The 18,046-nt window shown below is 42.5% G+C and overlaps 1 protein-coding gene across 1 annotated transcript in view; it reads right to left on the minus strand.

Moving 5' to 3' along the window:
* Positions 1-2,876: 2,876 nt before the first annotated feature.
* Positions 2,877-18,046, minus strand: part of POPDC1 (popeye domain cAMP effector 1) — a 33,707-nt gene continuing 18,537 nt past the window's right edge. Inside the window, exons 7-8 of the mRNA XM_025860422.2 lie at positions 17,516-17,657; positions 2,877-3,671 (exon numbers count right to left, since the gene is read on the minus strand). Of these exons, the coding sequence (XP_025716207.1) occupies positions 3,547-3,671; positions 17,516-17,657 (267 nt within the window). The 3' untranslated portion in view covers positions 2,877-3,546. The remainder of the gene's footprint in view (positions 3,672-17,515; positions 17,658-18,046) is intronic.

The raw sequence follows: 18,046 nt of genomic DNA on the forward strand, positions 1-18,046 counted from the left end.
ATATGAAGATATTTTCAACTATAAGGCTCTATTCGGACACAATGTCAATTGATTATGAAGTAAATGGTATCAATGTCAATGGCACCTAAAAACAGAAAGAATGAGTTTCCTATAAATGTGTCTGTATAAAGCATTCATAAAATCCTCATGTACTTTAAAACTAGGTTGCAAGTGTAACAGATTAACCTATAAATAGTATTTAAAAGCAGGTTTCTGAAATGACACAATATGTCATTACACACAAGGTATCCGGGGCTCCCGGGAGAAGCAAAGAAAGGCTGTCCGTGAGGAAATGTGTCATCCCTGGAGCAAAACTGAAGCGTGTTTACACTGCAGCCTTGAGTTCCCTACACACTAGTCTGTCCTTTCAATTCCTTGGGAATTGGAATTGAACAGGTGGGAATTTCTATTCACTCTCATTGGAAATAGTTAAAAAACGAGGCTGGAAAACCAGGGTTGGAAAAAAGGGAGGGGAAAGAGAGGCATGGCCAGGTCTGAGGTTTCTGCAAAGCAGCTTTAGAAACGTCCAAAGAAATGGACACAAGAAATAACTGTGAATCCTCAGAGCTGCTCCCTGGGGTCCGCAGGGAGGAGGGCACCACACAGCCCCCCGGTGGGCGTGCACAGGCTGACCCGCACTCCCAAGCGCTTGCTGGGGGGTGCCACCCACACACTGGCGGGACGATTTTCCCTGGAGGCTGGAGTCATTCCCCGGGTGCGCCAGGAACAGGGCAGAATGTGTAGGTTACATCAACTTTCCCCACAGATTTTTTTCCAGCATCCAAGAGGGCTCTGCCTTTGGGGCCAGGATCGGACCTGGGAGGCAGGAATTGGCAGTTCCAAGTTATAAAACCAGAAAAGCTTCAGACACGTGGAAGGAGAACGAGATAGGAAGGCCGTATCTCCCAGGGTGCAGACTATTGGCGGCGAAGCACAAAGGTGTCCAACGGTGAAAGGGCAACTGAACCGTAGGGAGCAGTGAAGGAGATCCCAGAAAGCAACGGGTGGTAACTGACAATTATATAGCACCCATTATTACTAATTTAAGATATACAAACATCATTGGGTTTCTGTCTAGTATCTGTGCTATTATTTTATAAATATGAGGGCTTTCAAAATATTACAAATGACACATTCTGGTATAAATGTTACAATCCTGATTCATACAACAGACTTGATGTACATTTAAACCTAGTAGATGTGGGGTTATATATAGAATAATTTTTGCAGATCATTTTCTGAACCTTGGTCACACAGCTAAGTGAACACCAAAAAGCACAGGAAGCATCTTATTGGTGGCTTTGGCAGCAAACATGTTTTTTTGTTGTTGTTGTTTATGTATTTATGCCTCACACAAAGATACACTTGTTCACTTGTATAAATGAATTCAGAGCCATCCACAGGAGATCTTACACTTAAAACTCTTTTCTGTTTTCTCATCTGCTTCTTGGATATCAAGTCTATGTGGGAGGGCTACTCAGTGGCTTACATCTCCTTTTCTCTGAGCCTCATTGTCTTGCTTAGACGTGTGTATTTAAAAATAGTTTCACGTTTCCCATTCAGGCTAAGTGGCTCTTTTAAGATTCCTAAGCTTGAGATTACAATCTTCATTGTGAATGACACTGACGTGCGCGCACAAGCACACACAGGTTTTGATAAAAACAGTAAATGCATTCCGATCATCTAGTTTTAGCAGCGTGCCTTTAAAAATGTTTCTTCCCAGTGCTGCAGAAAATAACCTCTAAACACATGCATGTGGATCGTTAGAGATGACCCTTCCCACTGTCTCATCATGGCAAAGTGAGACACACCTGAAGATGGGTCAGGCTAAGAAACCCCAAGCTTCTGTGGATCCACAGAACATTAAAGATGTGGCCTCAGCAGAATCTAAAATTACTTTCTCTTCAGGGAAGGGTGTCGTATCTAATTACTCTATAGAGTGATTTTGTAAATTAGTCTTCTGCATGTGGAAACTAAATGGTCTACGTGATCTTACCCCGACAGTTAGAGGAACGCAGGACCAGAGTCATTACGTTACAGTCACCTCACGTGGGAGCTCAGGCACAGCAAGGGACCGAATGAATCTTTACAGTCTTAAAGCCAAGGTTAAGTCCATTCACCTGTGCTTCATTTCCCCCAAATAAATTTATAATTTAGGAAACTGAAGCGGCCATGCTAATCGTGAAGTGAAATCAGCCTTCCCACTGTGGTGTTAATAAGGCAACATCTGATCAAGATGTTAGGAGCTGGATTCCCAGTCTGTGGAAATTTTCTTAGGAGTGACCGAGCATGTAAATTTAACTCAAGTGAAATTACTAAAATAATTAGCCTAAAAAAATGGATTTAGGAAAGTGAGGTGACCCTCGAGTGGCTTATCTAACTTCTCTGACAGAAATCACCTTTGGACAAGACAGGCCGCTTTGGGCTCAGCTTACCTGAAAGTAACTTCATTGGGAACTTCTCTTAGCCATTTACTATAACAGGGGGCTGACTCAAGTTGGTTCTAGTGGGTCAAATAAAATCAGCATGATGTATGATATAGCATAGTCGATCAATGGGCTTCACCCGATTGAGTGCCCCGGTCACCCTGACCAGTCTGACCGATGGTTTCTGCGAACTTCTCACTTGCCACCAGCCGAATAACACTGTTTCCTGAAACATGATTCCAGTAGGAAAGAGAGATTTACGATCAAAGCCGTCACAGCAACATCTAGGTTGGGTGCCCATGGCACGGCCTATGGGAAACTGTCTGCCCCCAAAGCTGTGTTCACATTTGCGAACCTGGCCCTGGGTATTTGGTACACATTTCAAGGAGACATCTATGGCTCTGGAGGAACCTCCTGAAACTTCAGACCACAGAGTGAAAATGCTCTTTCCAGCTTTGGTTTCCAGACCTGATTATACACAGCATAATATAAGGGTAATGTGAGCAAAGGTTGACGAGTTTTGCTCATTATCCGGCTCTCTACACAATGCCCAAATAAGTAAGGTGATCTAGTGGAGTAATGTGTTTGGCCTGGGAGAAAAAATAAACACCAGCCAAATCGCATCTTTCTTTACAATCTTCTAGCTTCAAAATTCAGTTGAACAAGGCCTGAGACTCCCTGCTTTTTTAATGATACCTCAACCTCAATTTCAAATGTACCCTGTTTGTTAAAACTATCAAGTGGACGACCCCATTGCCACAGTGGAGAAAAAACTATTTGTGAGAAAATGAACCACAACTCAGAAAAAATAAGTGAAAAGGCATTTGCATTGACAGAGTGCTAAGTTAAAACAATAATATATCTAGAAAACACTGTGAAAATATGTATCTCAAAATAGAACTAGGTTTAGTCAGAAGGCTCAGTAAAATAATTGCTTAAAAAGCTGATCAATAAAAAGGAGAGCTCAAATAACCTTCCCATTTTTTGACCGTCCTCACTTTCCTGCCCTCAGACTATCAGTGCTATAGCAGACTAATCAATAAGCCATGAAGAAGTGCTGGTATTTTTCAGGATCTCTTCAAGACAATCTCCATCTTGGTCACTTGACCTCTCTCTCTGATCAAGGCAACTGATGGACTTTCAGTGCGTTTGGAGACACAGGCTCAAAGACCTCATCGTCATCTTCCACCCCTTCTTCGATTGGTTTCATCTTGGTGGAGCCCCGCTGGTGTGGGGATGGCACATCTGTCAAAGACACAGAGAGGAAAACCACTTAATGTCCAGCCTGCCCTGATGTTGGTATGATGTATCAATGAGAAACTCCAACCGGAAAGTAAAACTCTCTGGGACTCTATTGCTAGCACTAGGAATGCAATTTCCCTAAATACTGTATTTTCAATTCAGCATTTCAAGAAAACAAAGAAGTCAAGAAATGATTCTCAGTCATGAGAACAGACATGGAATGGATTCCAGCGCATGTGTTTGGATGATAGAAGCTTCTCAAACATACGCAGTTTCCAGTGGGTTGCATTGCCCTAAAGTCTGATTAGGACTCAGAATGCACGTTCCTGCCTTAATAGCATACATGGTGACCCTAGTTCCTCAAAAGCTGATTTAACTCCTAATTTCCCTAAAGAAGAGTTCCATCCTAAAGCTATGGAAGCTAACACCATCTGTAGCACCACCTAAAACAGCAGTTCTTGCCACCACCTGTCCAGTCACTGCCAGGACTGATATGGGAGCGGGAGGGATGGGAGAGAGGGAGGAGGAGAGGTAGAGGGGGATGGGGGAGGGGAGGGGGGAGAGTTCAGGCACACAGGAAGGAAAAGCCAGGTGAAGAAAATACAATCCCAAGTAGCAGAGGGGGCAGGAACATCCCTAAAGTTTTTATATCCAAGGAGTCAAGTGATAAAGGACTCGGTCAGTCCCTCCTTTGTTTGTGCGTTCTTCCACAGAAGGGACACCATGATTGATAAAGAAAAAAAAACGTGGTTTTAAAGTAAGAGTAGAAGTTACTATAAATGGGTGCATAGACTTCTCAAGTGCTTGATGAGCGGCTCCCAGGACAGCATAAACACCCCTCCACAACGTTCCCACATTCAGTGTCAGGATTCATTCTGTCAGGGTCCCTGTCTGCCCCACCCACAGCCGCGTGGTGCCCTGGCTGCCCTCCAACAGGGCGGAATGGTATTCCGTCAATCAGTCAATCAGCAAATACGGACCTCAGGCTGGGCGTAAGGTTGATAATGGAAGAAGGATGGGTGAAACCCAACTCTTCAAATACTTGGTATAGAGCACAGGAGGGTAGTGGGACCCTACTAAGACACATAGCAGAACTGCTACAAGAACTTTATCAAGATCACCTGTTAGTCCCTGCTGACAGGAGATGCTGTGGGTGAACAGCACGGGCAGGGGACCGGCAGAGCCACACAGCCCCAGGGGAGGCAGCACGCACCGAGCTCAAGGCCCCAGGCTCCAAACACAGCTCCCGGGTTCAAAACCCTGCTCTGCTGCTCCCTAGCTGTGTGATCGGCACTCCATCACTAAGCCTCAGTTTCCATATTTGTAGAAGGAAGGGAGATAATCCCAGGGCCCACCTAGTGCCGCTGTTGGGGGATAAAACACAATAACCAGGTCATGGACTCAGCAGGGTGCTGGGCACACAGAAAATGCCGCTCCACGTTTATTACGAACTGCATCGTCCCAGTCACACTTTGGGCAGATGCCACTCCCAACAGCCACAGCTTCCGACATTAAAAAGACTTGATTTAGACTGGCCTGGGCTTTGGTATAGTTGATGTGTTTGCTGTGCCAACATGGAAATTGTTCACTTTCAAGCATTTACAGTCAGTCAAAATACTGAGTTTCTTGAAAGACAACTACAGACATCAACTGTAGAGAATGAGCCTCTATTAAAAGGATCCAGGAACACAATTCTGTCACGAAGCATGGCACGGCAGAATCATCCAGGCAAGTCTTTTGAGCCTTTTCTTGAAGGTGAGAGCACAACCACTAACCACAACCTCCAATTTGCATGTCTACTCAAGTGGCAATGAATACAATCCGTGTGAGCTTGGGCAAGTTACTTCACTTCTCCCTCCCTCAATTTCCCTATCTGTAAAATAGGAAGCATGCTCTCATCTACTTCATAATGGTTGTTAAAAGGACTAAGTGGCTGACTATTTGTATAGTTCTTACCTCAGTGCCTGGGATGCAATAGTCATTTTGTCAGTTTGTAAGTTAATGAAATGAGTTATTAATACGGTCTTTGGAGGGCAATGGACTAAGTAACTAGAAAATTTGTTAAAATTCATGATCACCGGTAGGAATGGCGAATAAAAACAAGCGGGACTTGTACTTGAATGGGGGTTTGTGTTTCTCAATCGAAACGGTCCCATGTGCAGCAAAATTGTCTTTAAAAAATAGCCATGGCTTCTGTCATATGTCTAGCCTCCAGTTATTACTGAGCCTCATAAAACATTAACTCAGGCTGAGTATTTGCAATCAGATAAAAACTCTCTGAACAAACAACAAGATGGCATGTCTAAGAGCATTAAACCGAATCAATAAGGTAGAGCATTCAGACGTGATTGTATAACACCCGTAAAAGAAACACACCCAGTTTATTTTGACTGGGGAAGTGGGACTCATTGCTCTGGGTTTTAGCCCATCTATCAAAGCATAGGATCCTACGGCTGCCATCTACATCCGGGTCAAAAGTTCTCTGCCTTCTCAGCTCCATCACCAATTGGTACATTTTCCCACTGAGAGAGAATGAAGAGAGGACCCAAGACAACTGGAAATGACCTGGTGAAAACCTTCCAAGCACTTTCAACTTCTCCGTGAAAGAATTTGTCTGTTCCCCAGTACATTTGCCAGGGCCAAGGAAGAGCTGTGGTGCTTCCTACATAGCATTAAAAAAGACAGTGGTGCGGGAGTCATTCACAGTCCTGGGGTGATACCCAGGGGTCTCCAAGTCGGGCCTCCTTCCCCTTCCAGTCCAACCTCTGGCAAACTCACTGCTCCCCAAATCCAACTCATCCTTTCCCTCTTCTCTTGCTTTTCTCCCCACCTGGAGTGGCCTCTCCACTCCCATCCCTACCCATCACATTCCTATCCATTCCTCAAGGTCAAGGTCAAACCTCACCTCCTTCATCTGGAGTCTTCCCTAATTCCTTATGTGGAGAGATTCTATTCCCTAGAGACCGACAACCCTTCCAAATTCTGTAGTTCATTGTGATCACAATGAACTTACTTAGGGGGCGCCTGGGTGGCTCAGTTGGTTGGGCGGATGCCTTTGGTTCAGGTCATGATCCCAGGGTCCTGGGATTGAGCCCCGCATCGGGCTCTCTGCTCCACGGGAAGCCTGCTTCTCCCTCTCCTACTCCCCCTGCCTGTGTTCCTTCTCTCACTGTCTCTCTCTGTCAAATAAATGAACAAAATCTTAAAAAAAAAAGAAAAGAAAAGAATTACTTAGTATATGAAACTCCACATGAGGCCTTCAGAAGGCTGAGCCTGAGGACGAGGGAAAGACACACGGCCATCCCCTCTAATCTTGGATGGGTCAATTCCCCACCTGTATTTCTCATGTGCAGGCGGTCTCAGGTTACAGTAAAACCTCACTCTGAAAAGGGACTGTTATTACTATATGCTGTGTCATGTTCCCTGGGGAAATCACTGTCATAAAGTTGACTTCAGCAGTGCTTACAGCATGGGCCTATAGCACGGTTTATAGGAGTGCGTATAGCACAGGCAAGAGCGCCGTCCCCTCAAGTAAACATCAGTAGGCTCGGCGTACGGTCACCGGCCATGACGTTTTCATCCAATCAGCAAACAGTGCCCCTGAGTGATGACAAGGCATTAGAGGCTGGGTTAAATGTTGGGGAACTAAAAGTCTCTGACTCGATCTTACTTTGTTTCTCAGGAACTCAATGCACTTTTCAGAGCAACTCGTGCTCACCACATCCATACAATTTTTCTGCTTTATACTCAGAAGCTAAAGCAAAGACAACCTGGAGAGCCTGTGAAGGAAAAGCGAGTGGGGGAGCTGTGGTGTTCAAATGCCTTCTTCACCAGGAAGGGGGCCACCTCGGCAGGATCACGTTCTGGCAGGATAGACTGCTGGCCCTGACAGCCCGGCAAGATTGCATATTCCTGCTAACGTTCTTTGCACAGGATACTAGATTCACTCTCATTTCAGGCTTCGTGGCGGGGTTAGAGTGCACAGACCCCTCTGGTCCCAGTTCCCACAGCAGCGCCTTGCTGTCCTTCCTTCCCTCCGCCCCACCCCCCCCCCACCCCCAGCAGATGCACTGGAAGGCAACAGGAACTGGATCTCCCTGGTAACCACTGGAAGCTACCTGGTGCCGGCTGGCTGCCTGACCCCTCCATAGGAGTCAAGGTTGCAGAGAGTGCCCACACTTTGTCCCAACCTCAGTTGGCCTGGGCCTCCTGTACCCCTGAAGGCCAAGGGTGATGGTCACCTGGTCTACCTGCGGATCTGTCACTGTTGTGGCCAGGAGAAAGTCAGATTCTGAGGAGCAGGAACTCACTTGCCCTAGATCTGATGCTCTCCAACTTTGACCAGACACCTGCTGGTTCAGTGGAAAGACTGTCACCATCACTATGCTGCCAGAAATAATTTCTTTGTCCACTAATAAATCTAAGCCCAATTTGGAGTGTGAACAACAAAAACCCCCAAAACTATAAAAAAGAAGAGAGCATATTCTGCTTCAAAGGAACTATCTTACATTTCCCAAGTTGAACATTAATAAATTCTTTCTACAAGTTTGCCTGGTTTTTCATTAATTTTATGCACTGATGCATCATCAGAAATTTGCCCAGAAGGCCCAAACCTACCTAGATATAAGAGCACGAGGAGAGGAGAGAGGAAGAAATTGAGCTTATCTTTAGTTAAGTGCTTTTTCAAATTACTTTTGTCCCTCAAGGTCATTACTATGGGGTACATGACCTCCGTAGGATGCTTTACTTTTCATTTATTCCAAATTCTAGGCAGGCAAATAATTCCATATCCATAAATTTTCCAGAAAGCTGATTTCTATCCTTCCTCTATTAAAACCACTTTTATAGTTGGGAAACAGAAGTGGTTAACTATATCCTTTGGTACTTATTATAATTAAGAAGAAATAATTAGCATTATTTTTTGCTATCAGCTATAATTATCTTCTTCTTGGCTCTGGGTGCCAATTAACACAGTTTTTTATAAAAGTATGTAAAACAAATAGTCTCAGACTGAACAGCAATCCAGATTTATCAGGTGTGAAATTGTTAAGCAGTTATATCAAGAGTTACTGTTGCTGGGGGATGTTTCATATTACACCAAGTGGCAAAAAGATCTTCTGTCAGAAAGACTTCTACATCCCTTCCATAGATACCAAATGCACCGAGAAGGCACAGTCAGCAGCGCAGAACTTCCTCTGAGCTGGATACCACGTTCGGTGTGTTCAGCGGAGAGAAAGAACAGTAATCCTGACAGGAAGAAAGCAAAACTCAAACTCAAAAATAGGAGCCTTGAGCACATGTAGAAGACAGAGGCTTAGCAGTAAGAGCCCTGAACCAAACAGTGGACCCTTCCACTCCTGTCAGATCATAGAGGGTGACAACACCGTGGACACCCACTGGAAGATTTAGACCTGGGAAGTCGAGTCTCTCCTCAGCAGACCTGTTCAGACAGCAGCTGGGGCTGGCTCCTCGCTGAGGAGGAGTCTGTATGGAGGCCCACTGTGCATCCTGCAGGTTGTTGCCTGCCAGTGCAAGCAAGTCGTGGACCTCTGTGAGGACAGGCTTAGCCTGCCCCACCAGACCCTTTCCTGTCTTCCTAAGGTCCCGAGTCAAAGAACCACAGGAAGCATTTTTACATGCAGACCAGTGGAGCTCTTACCTAACGGTCAAAATTCTAGTATCCAGAGTGGTGAAAAATTAGCTAAGAGAAATTCCCTTGGACAGAATTCTGTCCTTATTAAGCTTATTCTATTTCAGTGGGCTTTTAATTACATGAGGGCCCCAGGGCGTCTGTTAGAAGTCAAAGAAAACAGACATATTTGTTGGGCTTAAATCCAGTGTGAAGGTCACACCTGTTCCAGAGAATGAATAAGCAACCTCAGGTTTGATCTCCAAATAAATAGAATATCACAATATGAAATTTGTCAAGTGACTTTTCTCTCTGCTTAAGATACGCATTTTTTATAAAGGGGGAACACTTTGGTAAACTATCTAATATAATGTTATATGATTTTTCCCCCTTTATTCTGTTAACTTTGATGACATTTCCCTCATTCCTTTCAAAGTGTTCTTATTTTTATTATGTTTAACCATCTGGCCAAATGCTTTAGCAAGTAATTAAAAACCTTACAAAGGGTTTAGAATTTTAATTAGATTATACAATTTTTGATGAATGGGGATAGGGAAGGATTTAATGGCTTCGTTGTTAGAGAGGATTATCATCCCTTTTCCTGTCTTGCTTATGTATATTATAAGATTTTTTTAAATTGAGGAGACTGAGTTTGAATTGAAACTTTCTGAAAAATAATGATGAAGGGTAGATACAGCTTTTATCCTTAATTTCCCTTAGAGAAACTAAGGCACCAGCATTGAGGGACTCAACCAAAGAAATGTACAAATTGTGGCAATAGAGAGGTTGGAGGTGAGTGGTTCCCACGAGGAGGTTTTCTCTAGCCCAACAGGTCATTTCCAGATCAATTGCTAACTACTCACATGGGTGGTCGGGGTGCTGAGCTGCCTGGCAATAGGTGTGAGCAGCCGAGGAACAGTGGAAGTCCTGCAGCCCCTTCCTGCCCACGAGGAGAAACCTGTACCATCGTGGGGATGGCAAATAAACTCAGAGGAATGGGAAAGGCAGTTCCAGGATTGCAGCTGTGCGTGCACAGACCCAGACGACAACTAGCCCAGGATGAGAAAGGAGAATGGAAGATTCTGTGAGGAATGTCTCTGAGATAAAGGGGACACAGAACTGATGTGCTGAGAGAGTACAGATATAAGAAAAAAATGCAAGGATGAAGAGAAAAAAAGGCAACTAGAAATATCGATAAAGACAAAAAGCAGTATGAGAAGGCATGGTTCAAATAAGAAACAACTGCTCCAAGACTTTAAGAAGAAACAAATTGGATTTCAATTAAAAGACAATCAGTAAGAAACTACAAGATACTAGGGACATGGTGAATAAAATGGCTCCCAAAGCAAGACAATAAAAAACCTCCAGGGAAAAAAAGTAAAGTCCAGTATGAAGTAAACTGTGGCATGATTTTTGTGTTGTATATGAAAGGAGAATCCATTTTTACTTGATATTAGAAACAGTCTTCTTTGAACAGAACAGGAATCATGACTTTATAACTAAAAAGAAAGAAATGTAGTCACAGTCCACTATTTGGTTCTGAATAAAGCAAAATAACGTCAACATTGTTTATCTGCTTAAACTTTGCAAAACAAATCATAGAGAAATCAAGGATGGTTGTTACAAAAAAAGAACAGAGTACTTAATACCACTGAATTGTACACTTAGATATGGTTAAGATGATAAATTTGATGTTATGTGTATTTTATGACAATAAAAATATTTTGAAAAAAAAGAGATAACAGAATATACTCGTTATCAATCTTGATTGTTTAAAAGTTAAGGAAGAGACCTACAACAATGTAAAGGTAGAAGGGGAAAGAATAAGAAAGGGTAGAGAGGCTAATGTCCTCACCTTTAACACTGCTGCAGACAGAAAACAAAATGGAGGTTTAAGTATATTATTTAATGTTATAAAGGTAAATAATAAAAGAATAAAAACTAGCGATATCACCAAATTGATTAGAAGGGGGAAGGGAAGTTAAAAGTGAGCTAAGTTAGGTTAGTGGATAAACGTTAAGTGGATAAATCAATAAATAATAGGACATTATTTAGCATTTTGGACACAAATTGTTCCAAAGTGATTGCTCATAGTGAGCAATTGGGTTGGAGGGGTTTAGTTCTTTTCATTGAAATTTTTTTTTTTTTTTACTCTTTGTTATCTGTGTGTATATTAACTTGTTAATTTTTTTAAAAGTATTATTTATTTTTGAGAGAGAGAGATAGAAAATGAGCGGGGGGTGGGGCAGAGAGAGAAGCAAGCTCCCTCATGAGCAGGGAGCCTGACACGGGACTCGATCCCAGGACCCTGGGATCGGGCCCCGCGTCGGGCTCCCTGCTCGGCGGGAGGCCTGCTTCTCCCTCTGTCCCTCCCCCTGACTTGTGGGCTCTCTCCCTCTCTCTCAAGTAAACAAATAAAATCTTTAAAAAATGTATAACTGTATAAAGTCCCTTTACCATCATTTTACAGAGAAAGCACTTTGAGGATAGAGAGCAGTGAACAGATTGTTGATGACAGGAGTTCTGGAGACAGAGAGCACAGTCCCTACTGGCTGGGGGACCAGGGACTCAGAGGAAATAAATGTCCTATTTCTCAACCCTAAAAGGGGAAAACACCACACCAACCTGACTGGGTGGGTGTGAAGATTAAATGAGAACATGTATGCACGTGGTCAGGATGTGTCAGCAGCGATAGCAGGGGCTGAACATCCCTAACCAAATTTACATTCCCAAATGGATATGGATATCCATCCACAGGGTAAAAATCAAAACAAGAACTTATAACAAATTCAACACTTCTTTGTTTCAGAGCTAGCCCAGTGGCCTTGACCCCGTTACTTAGCCTCCCTAAGCTGCTCCTTACTTTACATACGAGGTGGGGGCACTGCTTTTCTCTAGCCGCCTTGGTGGGTCTGAGAACTGTTCCCTCAGTATTCCTGCTGCCTGACCCCATCTCCTCTCTACTTCTCCAGATAACTCATGTAAAGCTTGTTGTTTGTTTGTCTATTGCTGTTCGTAGGGCTAATGGAATACAAATTGAGTTGAACAGGTTATTTCATGAAAGCAGCCTTGAAACTGAGACTGCTGTCTTCGCTTGTTGTATCTGTCCAGGTAAATAAATGGGTAAGAAAGCTGAGAGAAACTCCTCATGTCAGATATGCTGCTTGTCTTTGCAGATTAGAATACTAACCAGATGTAAGCTCACTTAAAGCATATTTGTGCAACTAGGTCACATGAAATTAGGAGATCATCCAGAATGCCATCTTGACATTAATAACAAAAAACATTTGAAAAGATTTTTTTTTCTCAGTAAAAAAACCTCACTCTAAATATTTCATAGTATCTTTAAAAATCGCACACTTTAATTATAATTTCTGAAAAAGATACACGGTTTAAACTAACAAAAGCTTTCAAAGACGAGTTCCAACAGAATGCATTGCCTATAAAACCTCAGGATTTAAAAAAACAAACAACCACATCAATAGGTTATTTAACCCCAATTAACTAAAATAAGGTTCTACAACTTTTAAGGAAACAGAATATGGCCTCCCGTTGCCATGACGACGCCTGTGCCCGGCACTGCTTGTCAGTGATGCACCTGCCAAGACCGATCAATCTGTATGCGTGTGTGTTTTCTACAGCACACGTGGGAGCTAAACCTCATAAGGCGGAGGATATGGCAAGGCAGTCTGATGAGCACCTCGGGGCAGGAGCAGAGAGGAGAGCTTATAGCCACAGAAGGGCATGCAATCCTTCCCACATGCCCAACACTGCCCGTCCTTTCTGGTCCGTCTGCCTGACAATCACGCTTCCAAACACGAAACAAGTAAATGAAGCCACAGGGAAGTGAAAAGGAGCTAAGTGGATTATGGGCTACTGAATAAATAGGAAGGAAGCAATTTTTCTCGGACTATCTCATTAGTTTACTTTCCTGTCTTCAGATGATAATTTGACATGGAATACAGAGTCTGCGCAGAAAAGAGTAGAGATCTTGCTCTGGACTTAGCATCATGTGATATACGTAAAAAATAGAGCACAGCGTAAGAAATGGGATCAGCAGCAATCTTTTTTCGTGCCTTCACCAGAATCTAGGCAAGCCTGGAGATCTACCTACCAGTAAATGGGAAATACAAGCAACCACCATGGGGCTGCACTCAGCAAAATTCCAGACCGTAGGGAGGGACGCCTACTCCTCACTATTCAGAATGTGGTTCAGGGGCCAGGCACATCAGCACCCCTGGGGCACTTGTTAATCAGGGCGCTGCCAGGGCCCACCCCAGTCTTCTGCATCAGAATCTGTAATAAAATCTCCAAGTGATTCATATTCACAATTACATTTAAGAATCAAGGTCCTACAGGACAAACAAAACAAGACAAAACAAAACAAAAATGCAAAAACACAGAGAGAGAGAGAAAGAGAAGATGGAAGGGGAGCCCAGAGATTCAGAGACTTTTCAACCAAATGGAATGGGCACATGCTGATCCTGATTTGAAAAATAATTATGGGAAATGTTGATATGGATTTTAATATTTAAATCTACTTCTATATTTGAGTTGATGACTAGAATGATGTAAAATTTGTTTAATTAGGAAAATATATAAAATAAATATAATTCTTACAGAGCAGCATTGCTTGTAATTCTGGAAGGACATATGAGGCGAAGTGAAAGCTAACCAAATGCTAAATGACCAGAGGACATTACTGGATAATTTAAATGTTCCTATGTAGAAACACCCCCCCCCCCATAAAATGAATAAGGCAAAAAATTTCATTGAAATGGAAATCAACAGGTCTGTGAAAACCTATTTGCTGCACTGCTTGGTCATAATGGAGGAATGGGGGGGGGTGGTAAGTTTCTCCAGTGACGTAGGTTGTAGGAGAAAGAAGTGATTTGTGTACTGAGTACAGGTGGACTCATCCGCAATGGGGTAAATAATAATAATAGTGAAGGTGCCTTGCTGACAGACTTGTCAGGTGTAAATGCAGGAATGGGTGTGAAAGTAACTTGTAAACTATAAAGTACTAGTCAAATGTTATATACATTTTTTTGTCTTTTCTTTTTAAAACCAAGAGGCAATATGGTCAAACAGCATGGATCGGACAGGACACCTAGCTCTGTATCCCAGAGCCTCTCCCTGTGCAACTGGAACAAGTGAATAAGCATCCATATTCCTAATTTTCTCAAGTGTAAAATAAAGTAATACTCACTAAGGTAGATCCATGTTATTGTCAAAATATTTGCTTTCCCTCCTTCCTCAGGCCCCTTCCTGCTCAGCCCCTGCAGGAGGATTAAAGATCCACATGCTGATGGTGGTTCTGGCCAAGTGACCCCTCTGATCCAGTGGGCGTGAGAGGAAGTGGCACGGGCTACTTCTTTATTTTTTAAGTTTTTGTTTATTTATTTGACAGAGCGAGAGGGCACAAGTGGGAGGGGGCAGGGCAGAGGCAGAGGGAGAAACAGGCTCCCCGCCAAGCAGGGAGCCCAACACAACTTGATCCCAGGACCCTGGGATCATGACCTGAGCCCAAGGCAGACACTTAACTGAGCCACCCAGGCGCCCTGCATGCACTACTTCTAAGTGGGAGCTTTCAGAGCCGTCACATAATTCTGCTATCACTGTCTTTTCCTCTGCCCCGAATGGCAGCCACCCAAATAAGGGCTGCTCTTTGGCATCCCAGACTGAGGGGAACATGGGCCTGGAGTAGCACGCAGTGTGCACATGCGCGAGAAAGCAGCCTCTTTGTCACAGCCAGAGATCCGGGAGGCTGTTGGTGCTGTGTCATCTAGCAAAAACCAGCATACCTCTCCATGCAGGATTAAAGACTACATGTGATTATGTCCACAGTTCCTGAAAAATAATAGCTACTACTGTCCATAAATGTTTGTCCCCTTCTCTCCTTAGCATTCATGAAGCTGCCTCCGCTGCTGAGAGGAACTGCCATAGTGGCCCCCTGGGCCGGTCAGAAACCCAGAATGATAAGAGCTCACTTGTTTGAGGGACCTCACATTTACTAAGACTTCCCACATGCTCCAAAAGTGGTAAGTTTTGTTATTTCAGCCTAATAGTCTTACGAGACTGGTTCTGTATTTTCTATTTTACAAGAAATGTCATCTGTACTATGGGAAAGTAGACGGCATATTGATGGCTCTGGCAAACAAAACAAAACAAACAAAAACCCCAGACTTCAGTTCTGAGCGAAAACCTAAGAACTAACTAGTCTTTGATGAATCACATGCTAGGATGAATTAAACAATTCATAATTAGTATCAGTGCGGTACTCAAGGACCAATGTTTTTCATTAAATGGCAGGAAGTGAAGCCAAGAAACTCAGAACAGGGATTAGTCAAAGGGAATTAGGAATGAGCAGGGCTTTGTTGCACAATTCACACATACCCACACTCAAACCCACACTTACTAGTTCCACAACTAATAATCATTAGTGCAAGATTTGAATCCAGGCCTGTATGTACAACATGGGTGATCAATCCACCTGGTAATATAGGTTTCTGGTGGCACAAACAGTACAAATGTTAATCTAGAAAATGTGTTTTTATTCTATTTAAACAACATACTCTAAACTTTTTTTTCTAAAATGTTATTTTACTCCCCAAAGACTTAGCTTACACAATAAAATACTATAGAAAAACAAAAACTTATTGTTTAATTCCCTTTCTGCTGACCTTTCTTAGTATAGTAATTACAATACATGCAATTAAGATGGGCCCACTTGAAAATGCTTTTTAACCACCAAACTGTTTCAACAAGATAATGCATTTGATATGTTAGCAGACTGCAGAGTTTGGTCAGCCTCAGTCTGTACTTTCAAAAGTTATGTTAGAATAAGATACAGCCATCTCTCATTTCTCATTTGTGTTACTCCTGAAATCTCCTTTGGGTCCACAACACATTTCTATGCCTAGACTTTGCTTTGGAAGTTTACGCCCATTATATGGCTTTGCCAATTCCAACCTCTACACTATGTAATACTTAACATCCTTAATCCAATTTATCTAAAGCATCCAAAGTTACAAGATCATTTACATAAACATTTAGGATTGTTGAATGTGTATCTGTATTTCCTTAAAAGTTACTTCGGATTAACATACAATTGGAAACATTAATAGTTTTTTATTTTATGCAATGGGAGAATTTGACTGACTTTTTGCTACTTCAAATGAATTTGTTCAAAGTTCTTATACTATTGTTCTTGGAATAATTCTTAAAATAATTTAGTTTCTCTCATTTCACTTACTAATCTTCAAATTTCTGTGTCTTAAAATGTTCCTTACTTAAAATGTTTTAAAATGATCTAACCCATAGATAATCTTGGAAAACTTGCCTCTCAGTGGGTGTGTGTGTGTGAATGAGGTAACTCACAGGGGTGTTGGGTGGTCTCCTTCATCTTCAGGACCATTCCATCACCCAGTCATCTGTTAACTCTTGGGGCTCACACTGAGATAACCAGTCAGCAGTAAAACACCCAGCAGTTATTTCCCATCATTCCTTTTTTACCAAAAATTTACTTACCAGTTTTATTTCCGATGGATATTTAGGTTTGTCCCAGAATTTTACAATTGTGGAAAAATGCGGGAATGAACAGCACTTAATGCGGTATCATTTGCCAAAGAGCATATACATAGGGTAAAACTCTAGCAGGGAGATTTTTGTGTCAAAAGGTGTGTGCATTAAATTTTAAATAGACAGGTCATATTTCCAATAGAGGTTGTACACGTATCATCTCCAGAGAGCAACAGTCAAGAATTCCTACTTCCTGCCTGCTTTACCACCACAGTGTGCCAATAAAATCTTCACCAATGGTTATTTTGTGTTATTTATTTACTCATTCTTTCATTCCCATTGCTGGGTCTAGGCTTTCACTTGAACTAAAATCATGAAAGTAACAAAGCCAAATACCCAGCAGACCATACGGACTCTTTCACATTATCCCAGTGAACCAGTATTTAAGAAGAGTACGCGGCAAAACAAGCCAACAATTTCTGCGATTTGGACTGAGGGATAAGAGCTCTCATGTTGGATTTTTAGCTGAGGGGCAACATGGACAAAGAAAAGCGAGAAAAAATTGTTACTTTTGCTGATACCTTGGGGTTGCCCAATTGTTCCTTGCCAAGCTATTTTTCTGATCACGGTTGTCATTTGTCTATTTCCAATGACATCCGGCGGAATCCTGGAGGACTCTCAGCCCGGGATAACTTACGGAGAGAGGACATGCTGGAGGTGCCCCGAAGAAACTGGTGTAAACCATCATCACTGTCACTGGAGCTGGCGATACTGTTCCTCATTTCCAGCATGGAGATCTGTGTGCACAGGCTGAGCTGGTGTTCCAACTTTTTGGCCTTCTACAAAGCAAAGGTTTAAGATTTCTGAGATCTATGGGACTTAGGTCATATATTCCCTGTAAACAGCATTTAGTTTTTCCTTGAAATAAAAAACTACCAGGTACAGAGTAAGTGGCCGATAAATGTTAGCTATAACTTTTATTATAAGCTATCACTACACATGTTACAAAAATTTAATACACTCAGTAGCTTATTTATTAAGCTGAAAAATAATAAGCACCACCCTGATTTGACAAACAGCCTAGACAAGAGGACTTTGAGAGAGCACACACCCATGTGCACAGTTCCTGGAGAACAGTACTTATCACAGAAACAATGGTCTGCAATTTCTCTTCTGTCATCATTTTAATTTCCTTCTATGCACATGTGGGGAAATGAAGATCACATTG

Source organism: Callorhinus ursinus, unplaced genomic scaffold, assembly GCF_003265705.2.
Source record: "Callorhinus ursinus isolate GAN/ISIS: 27379988/994484 unplaced genomic scaffold, GSC_fseal_2.0 scaffold6, whole genome shotgun sequence".
Classification (NCBI taxonomy): Eukaryota; Metazoa; Chordata; class Mammalia; order Carnivora; family Otariidae; genus Callorhinus; species Callorhinus ursinus.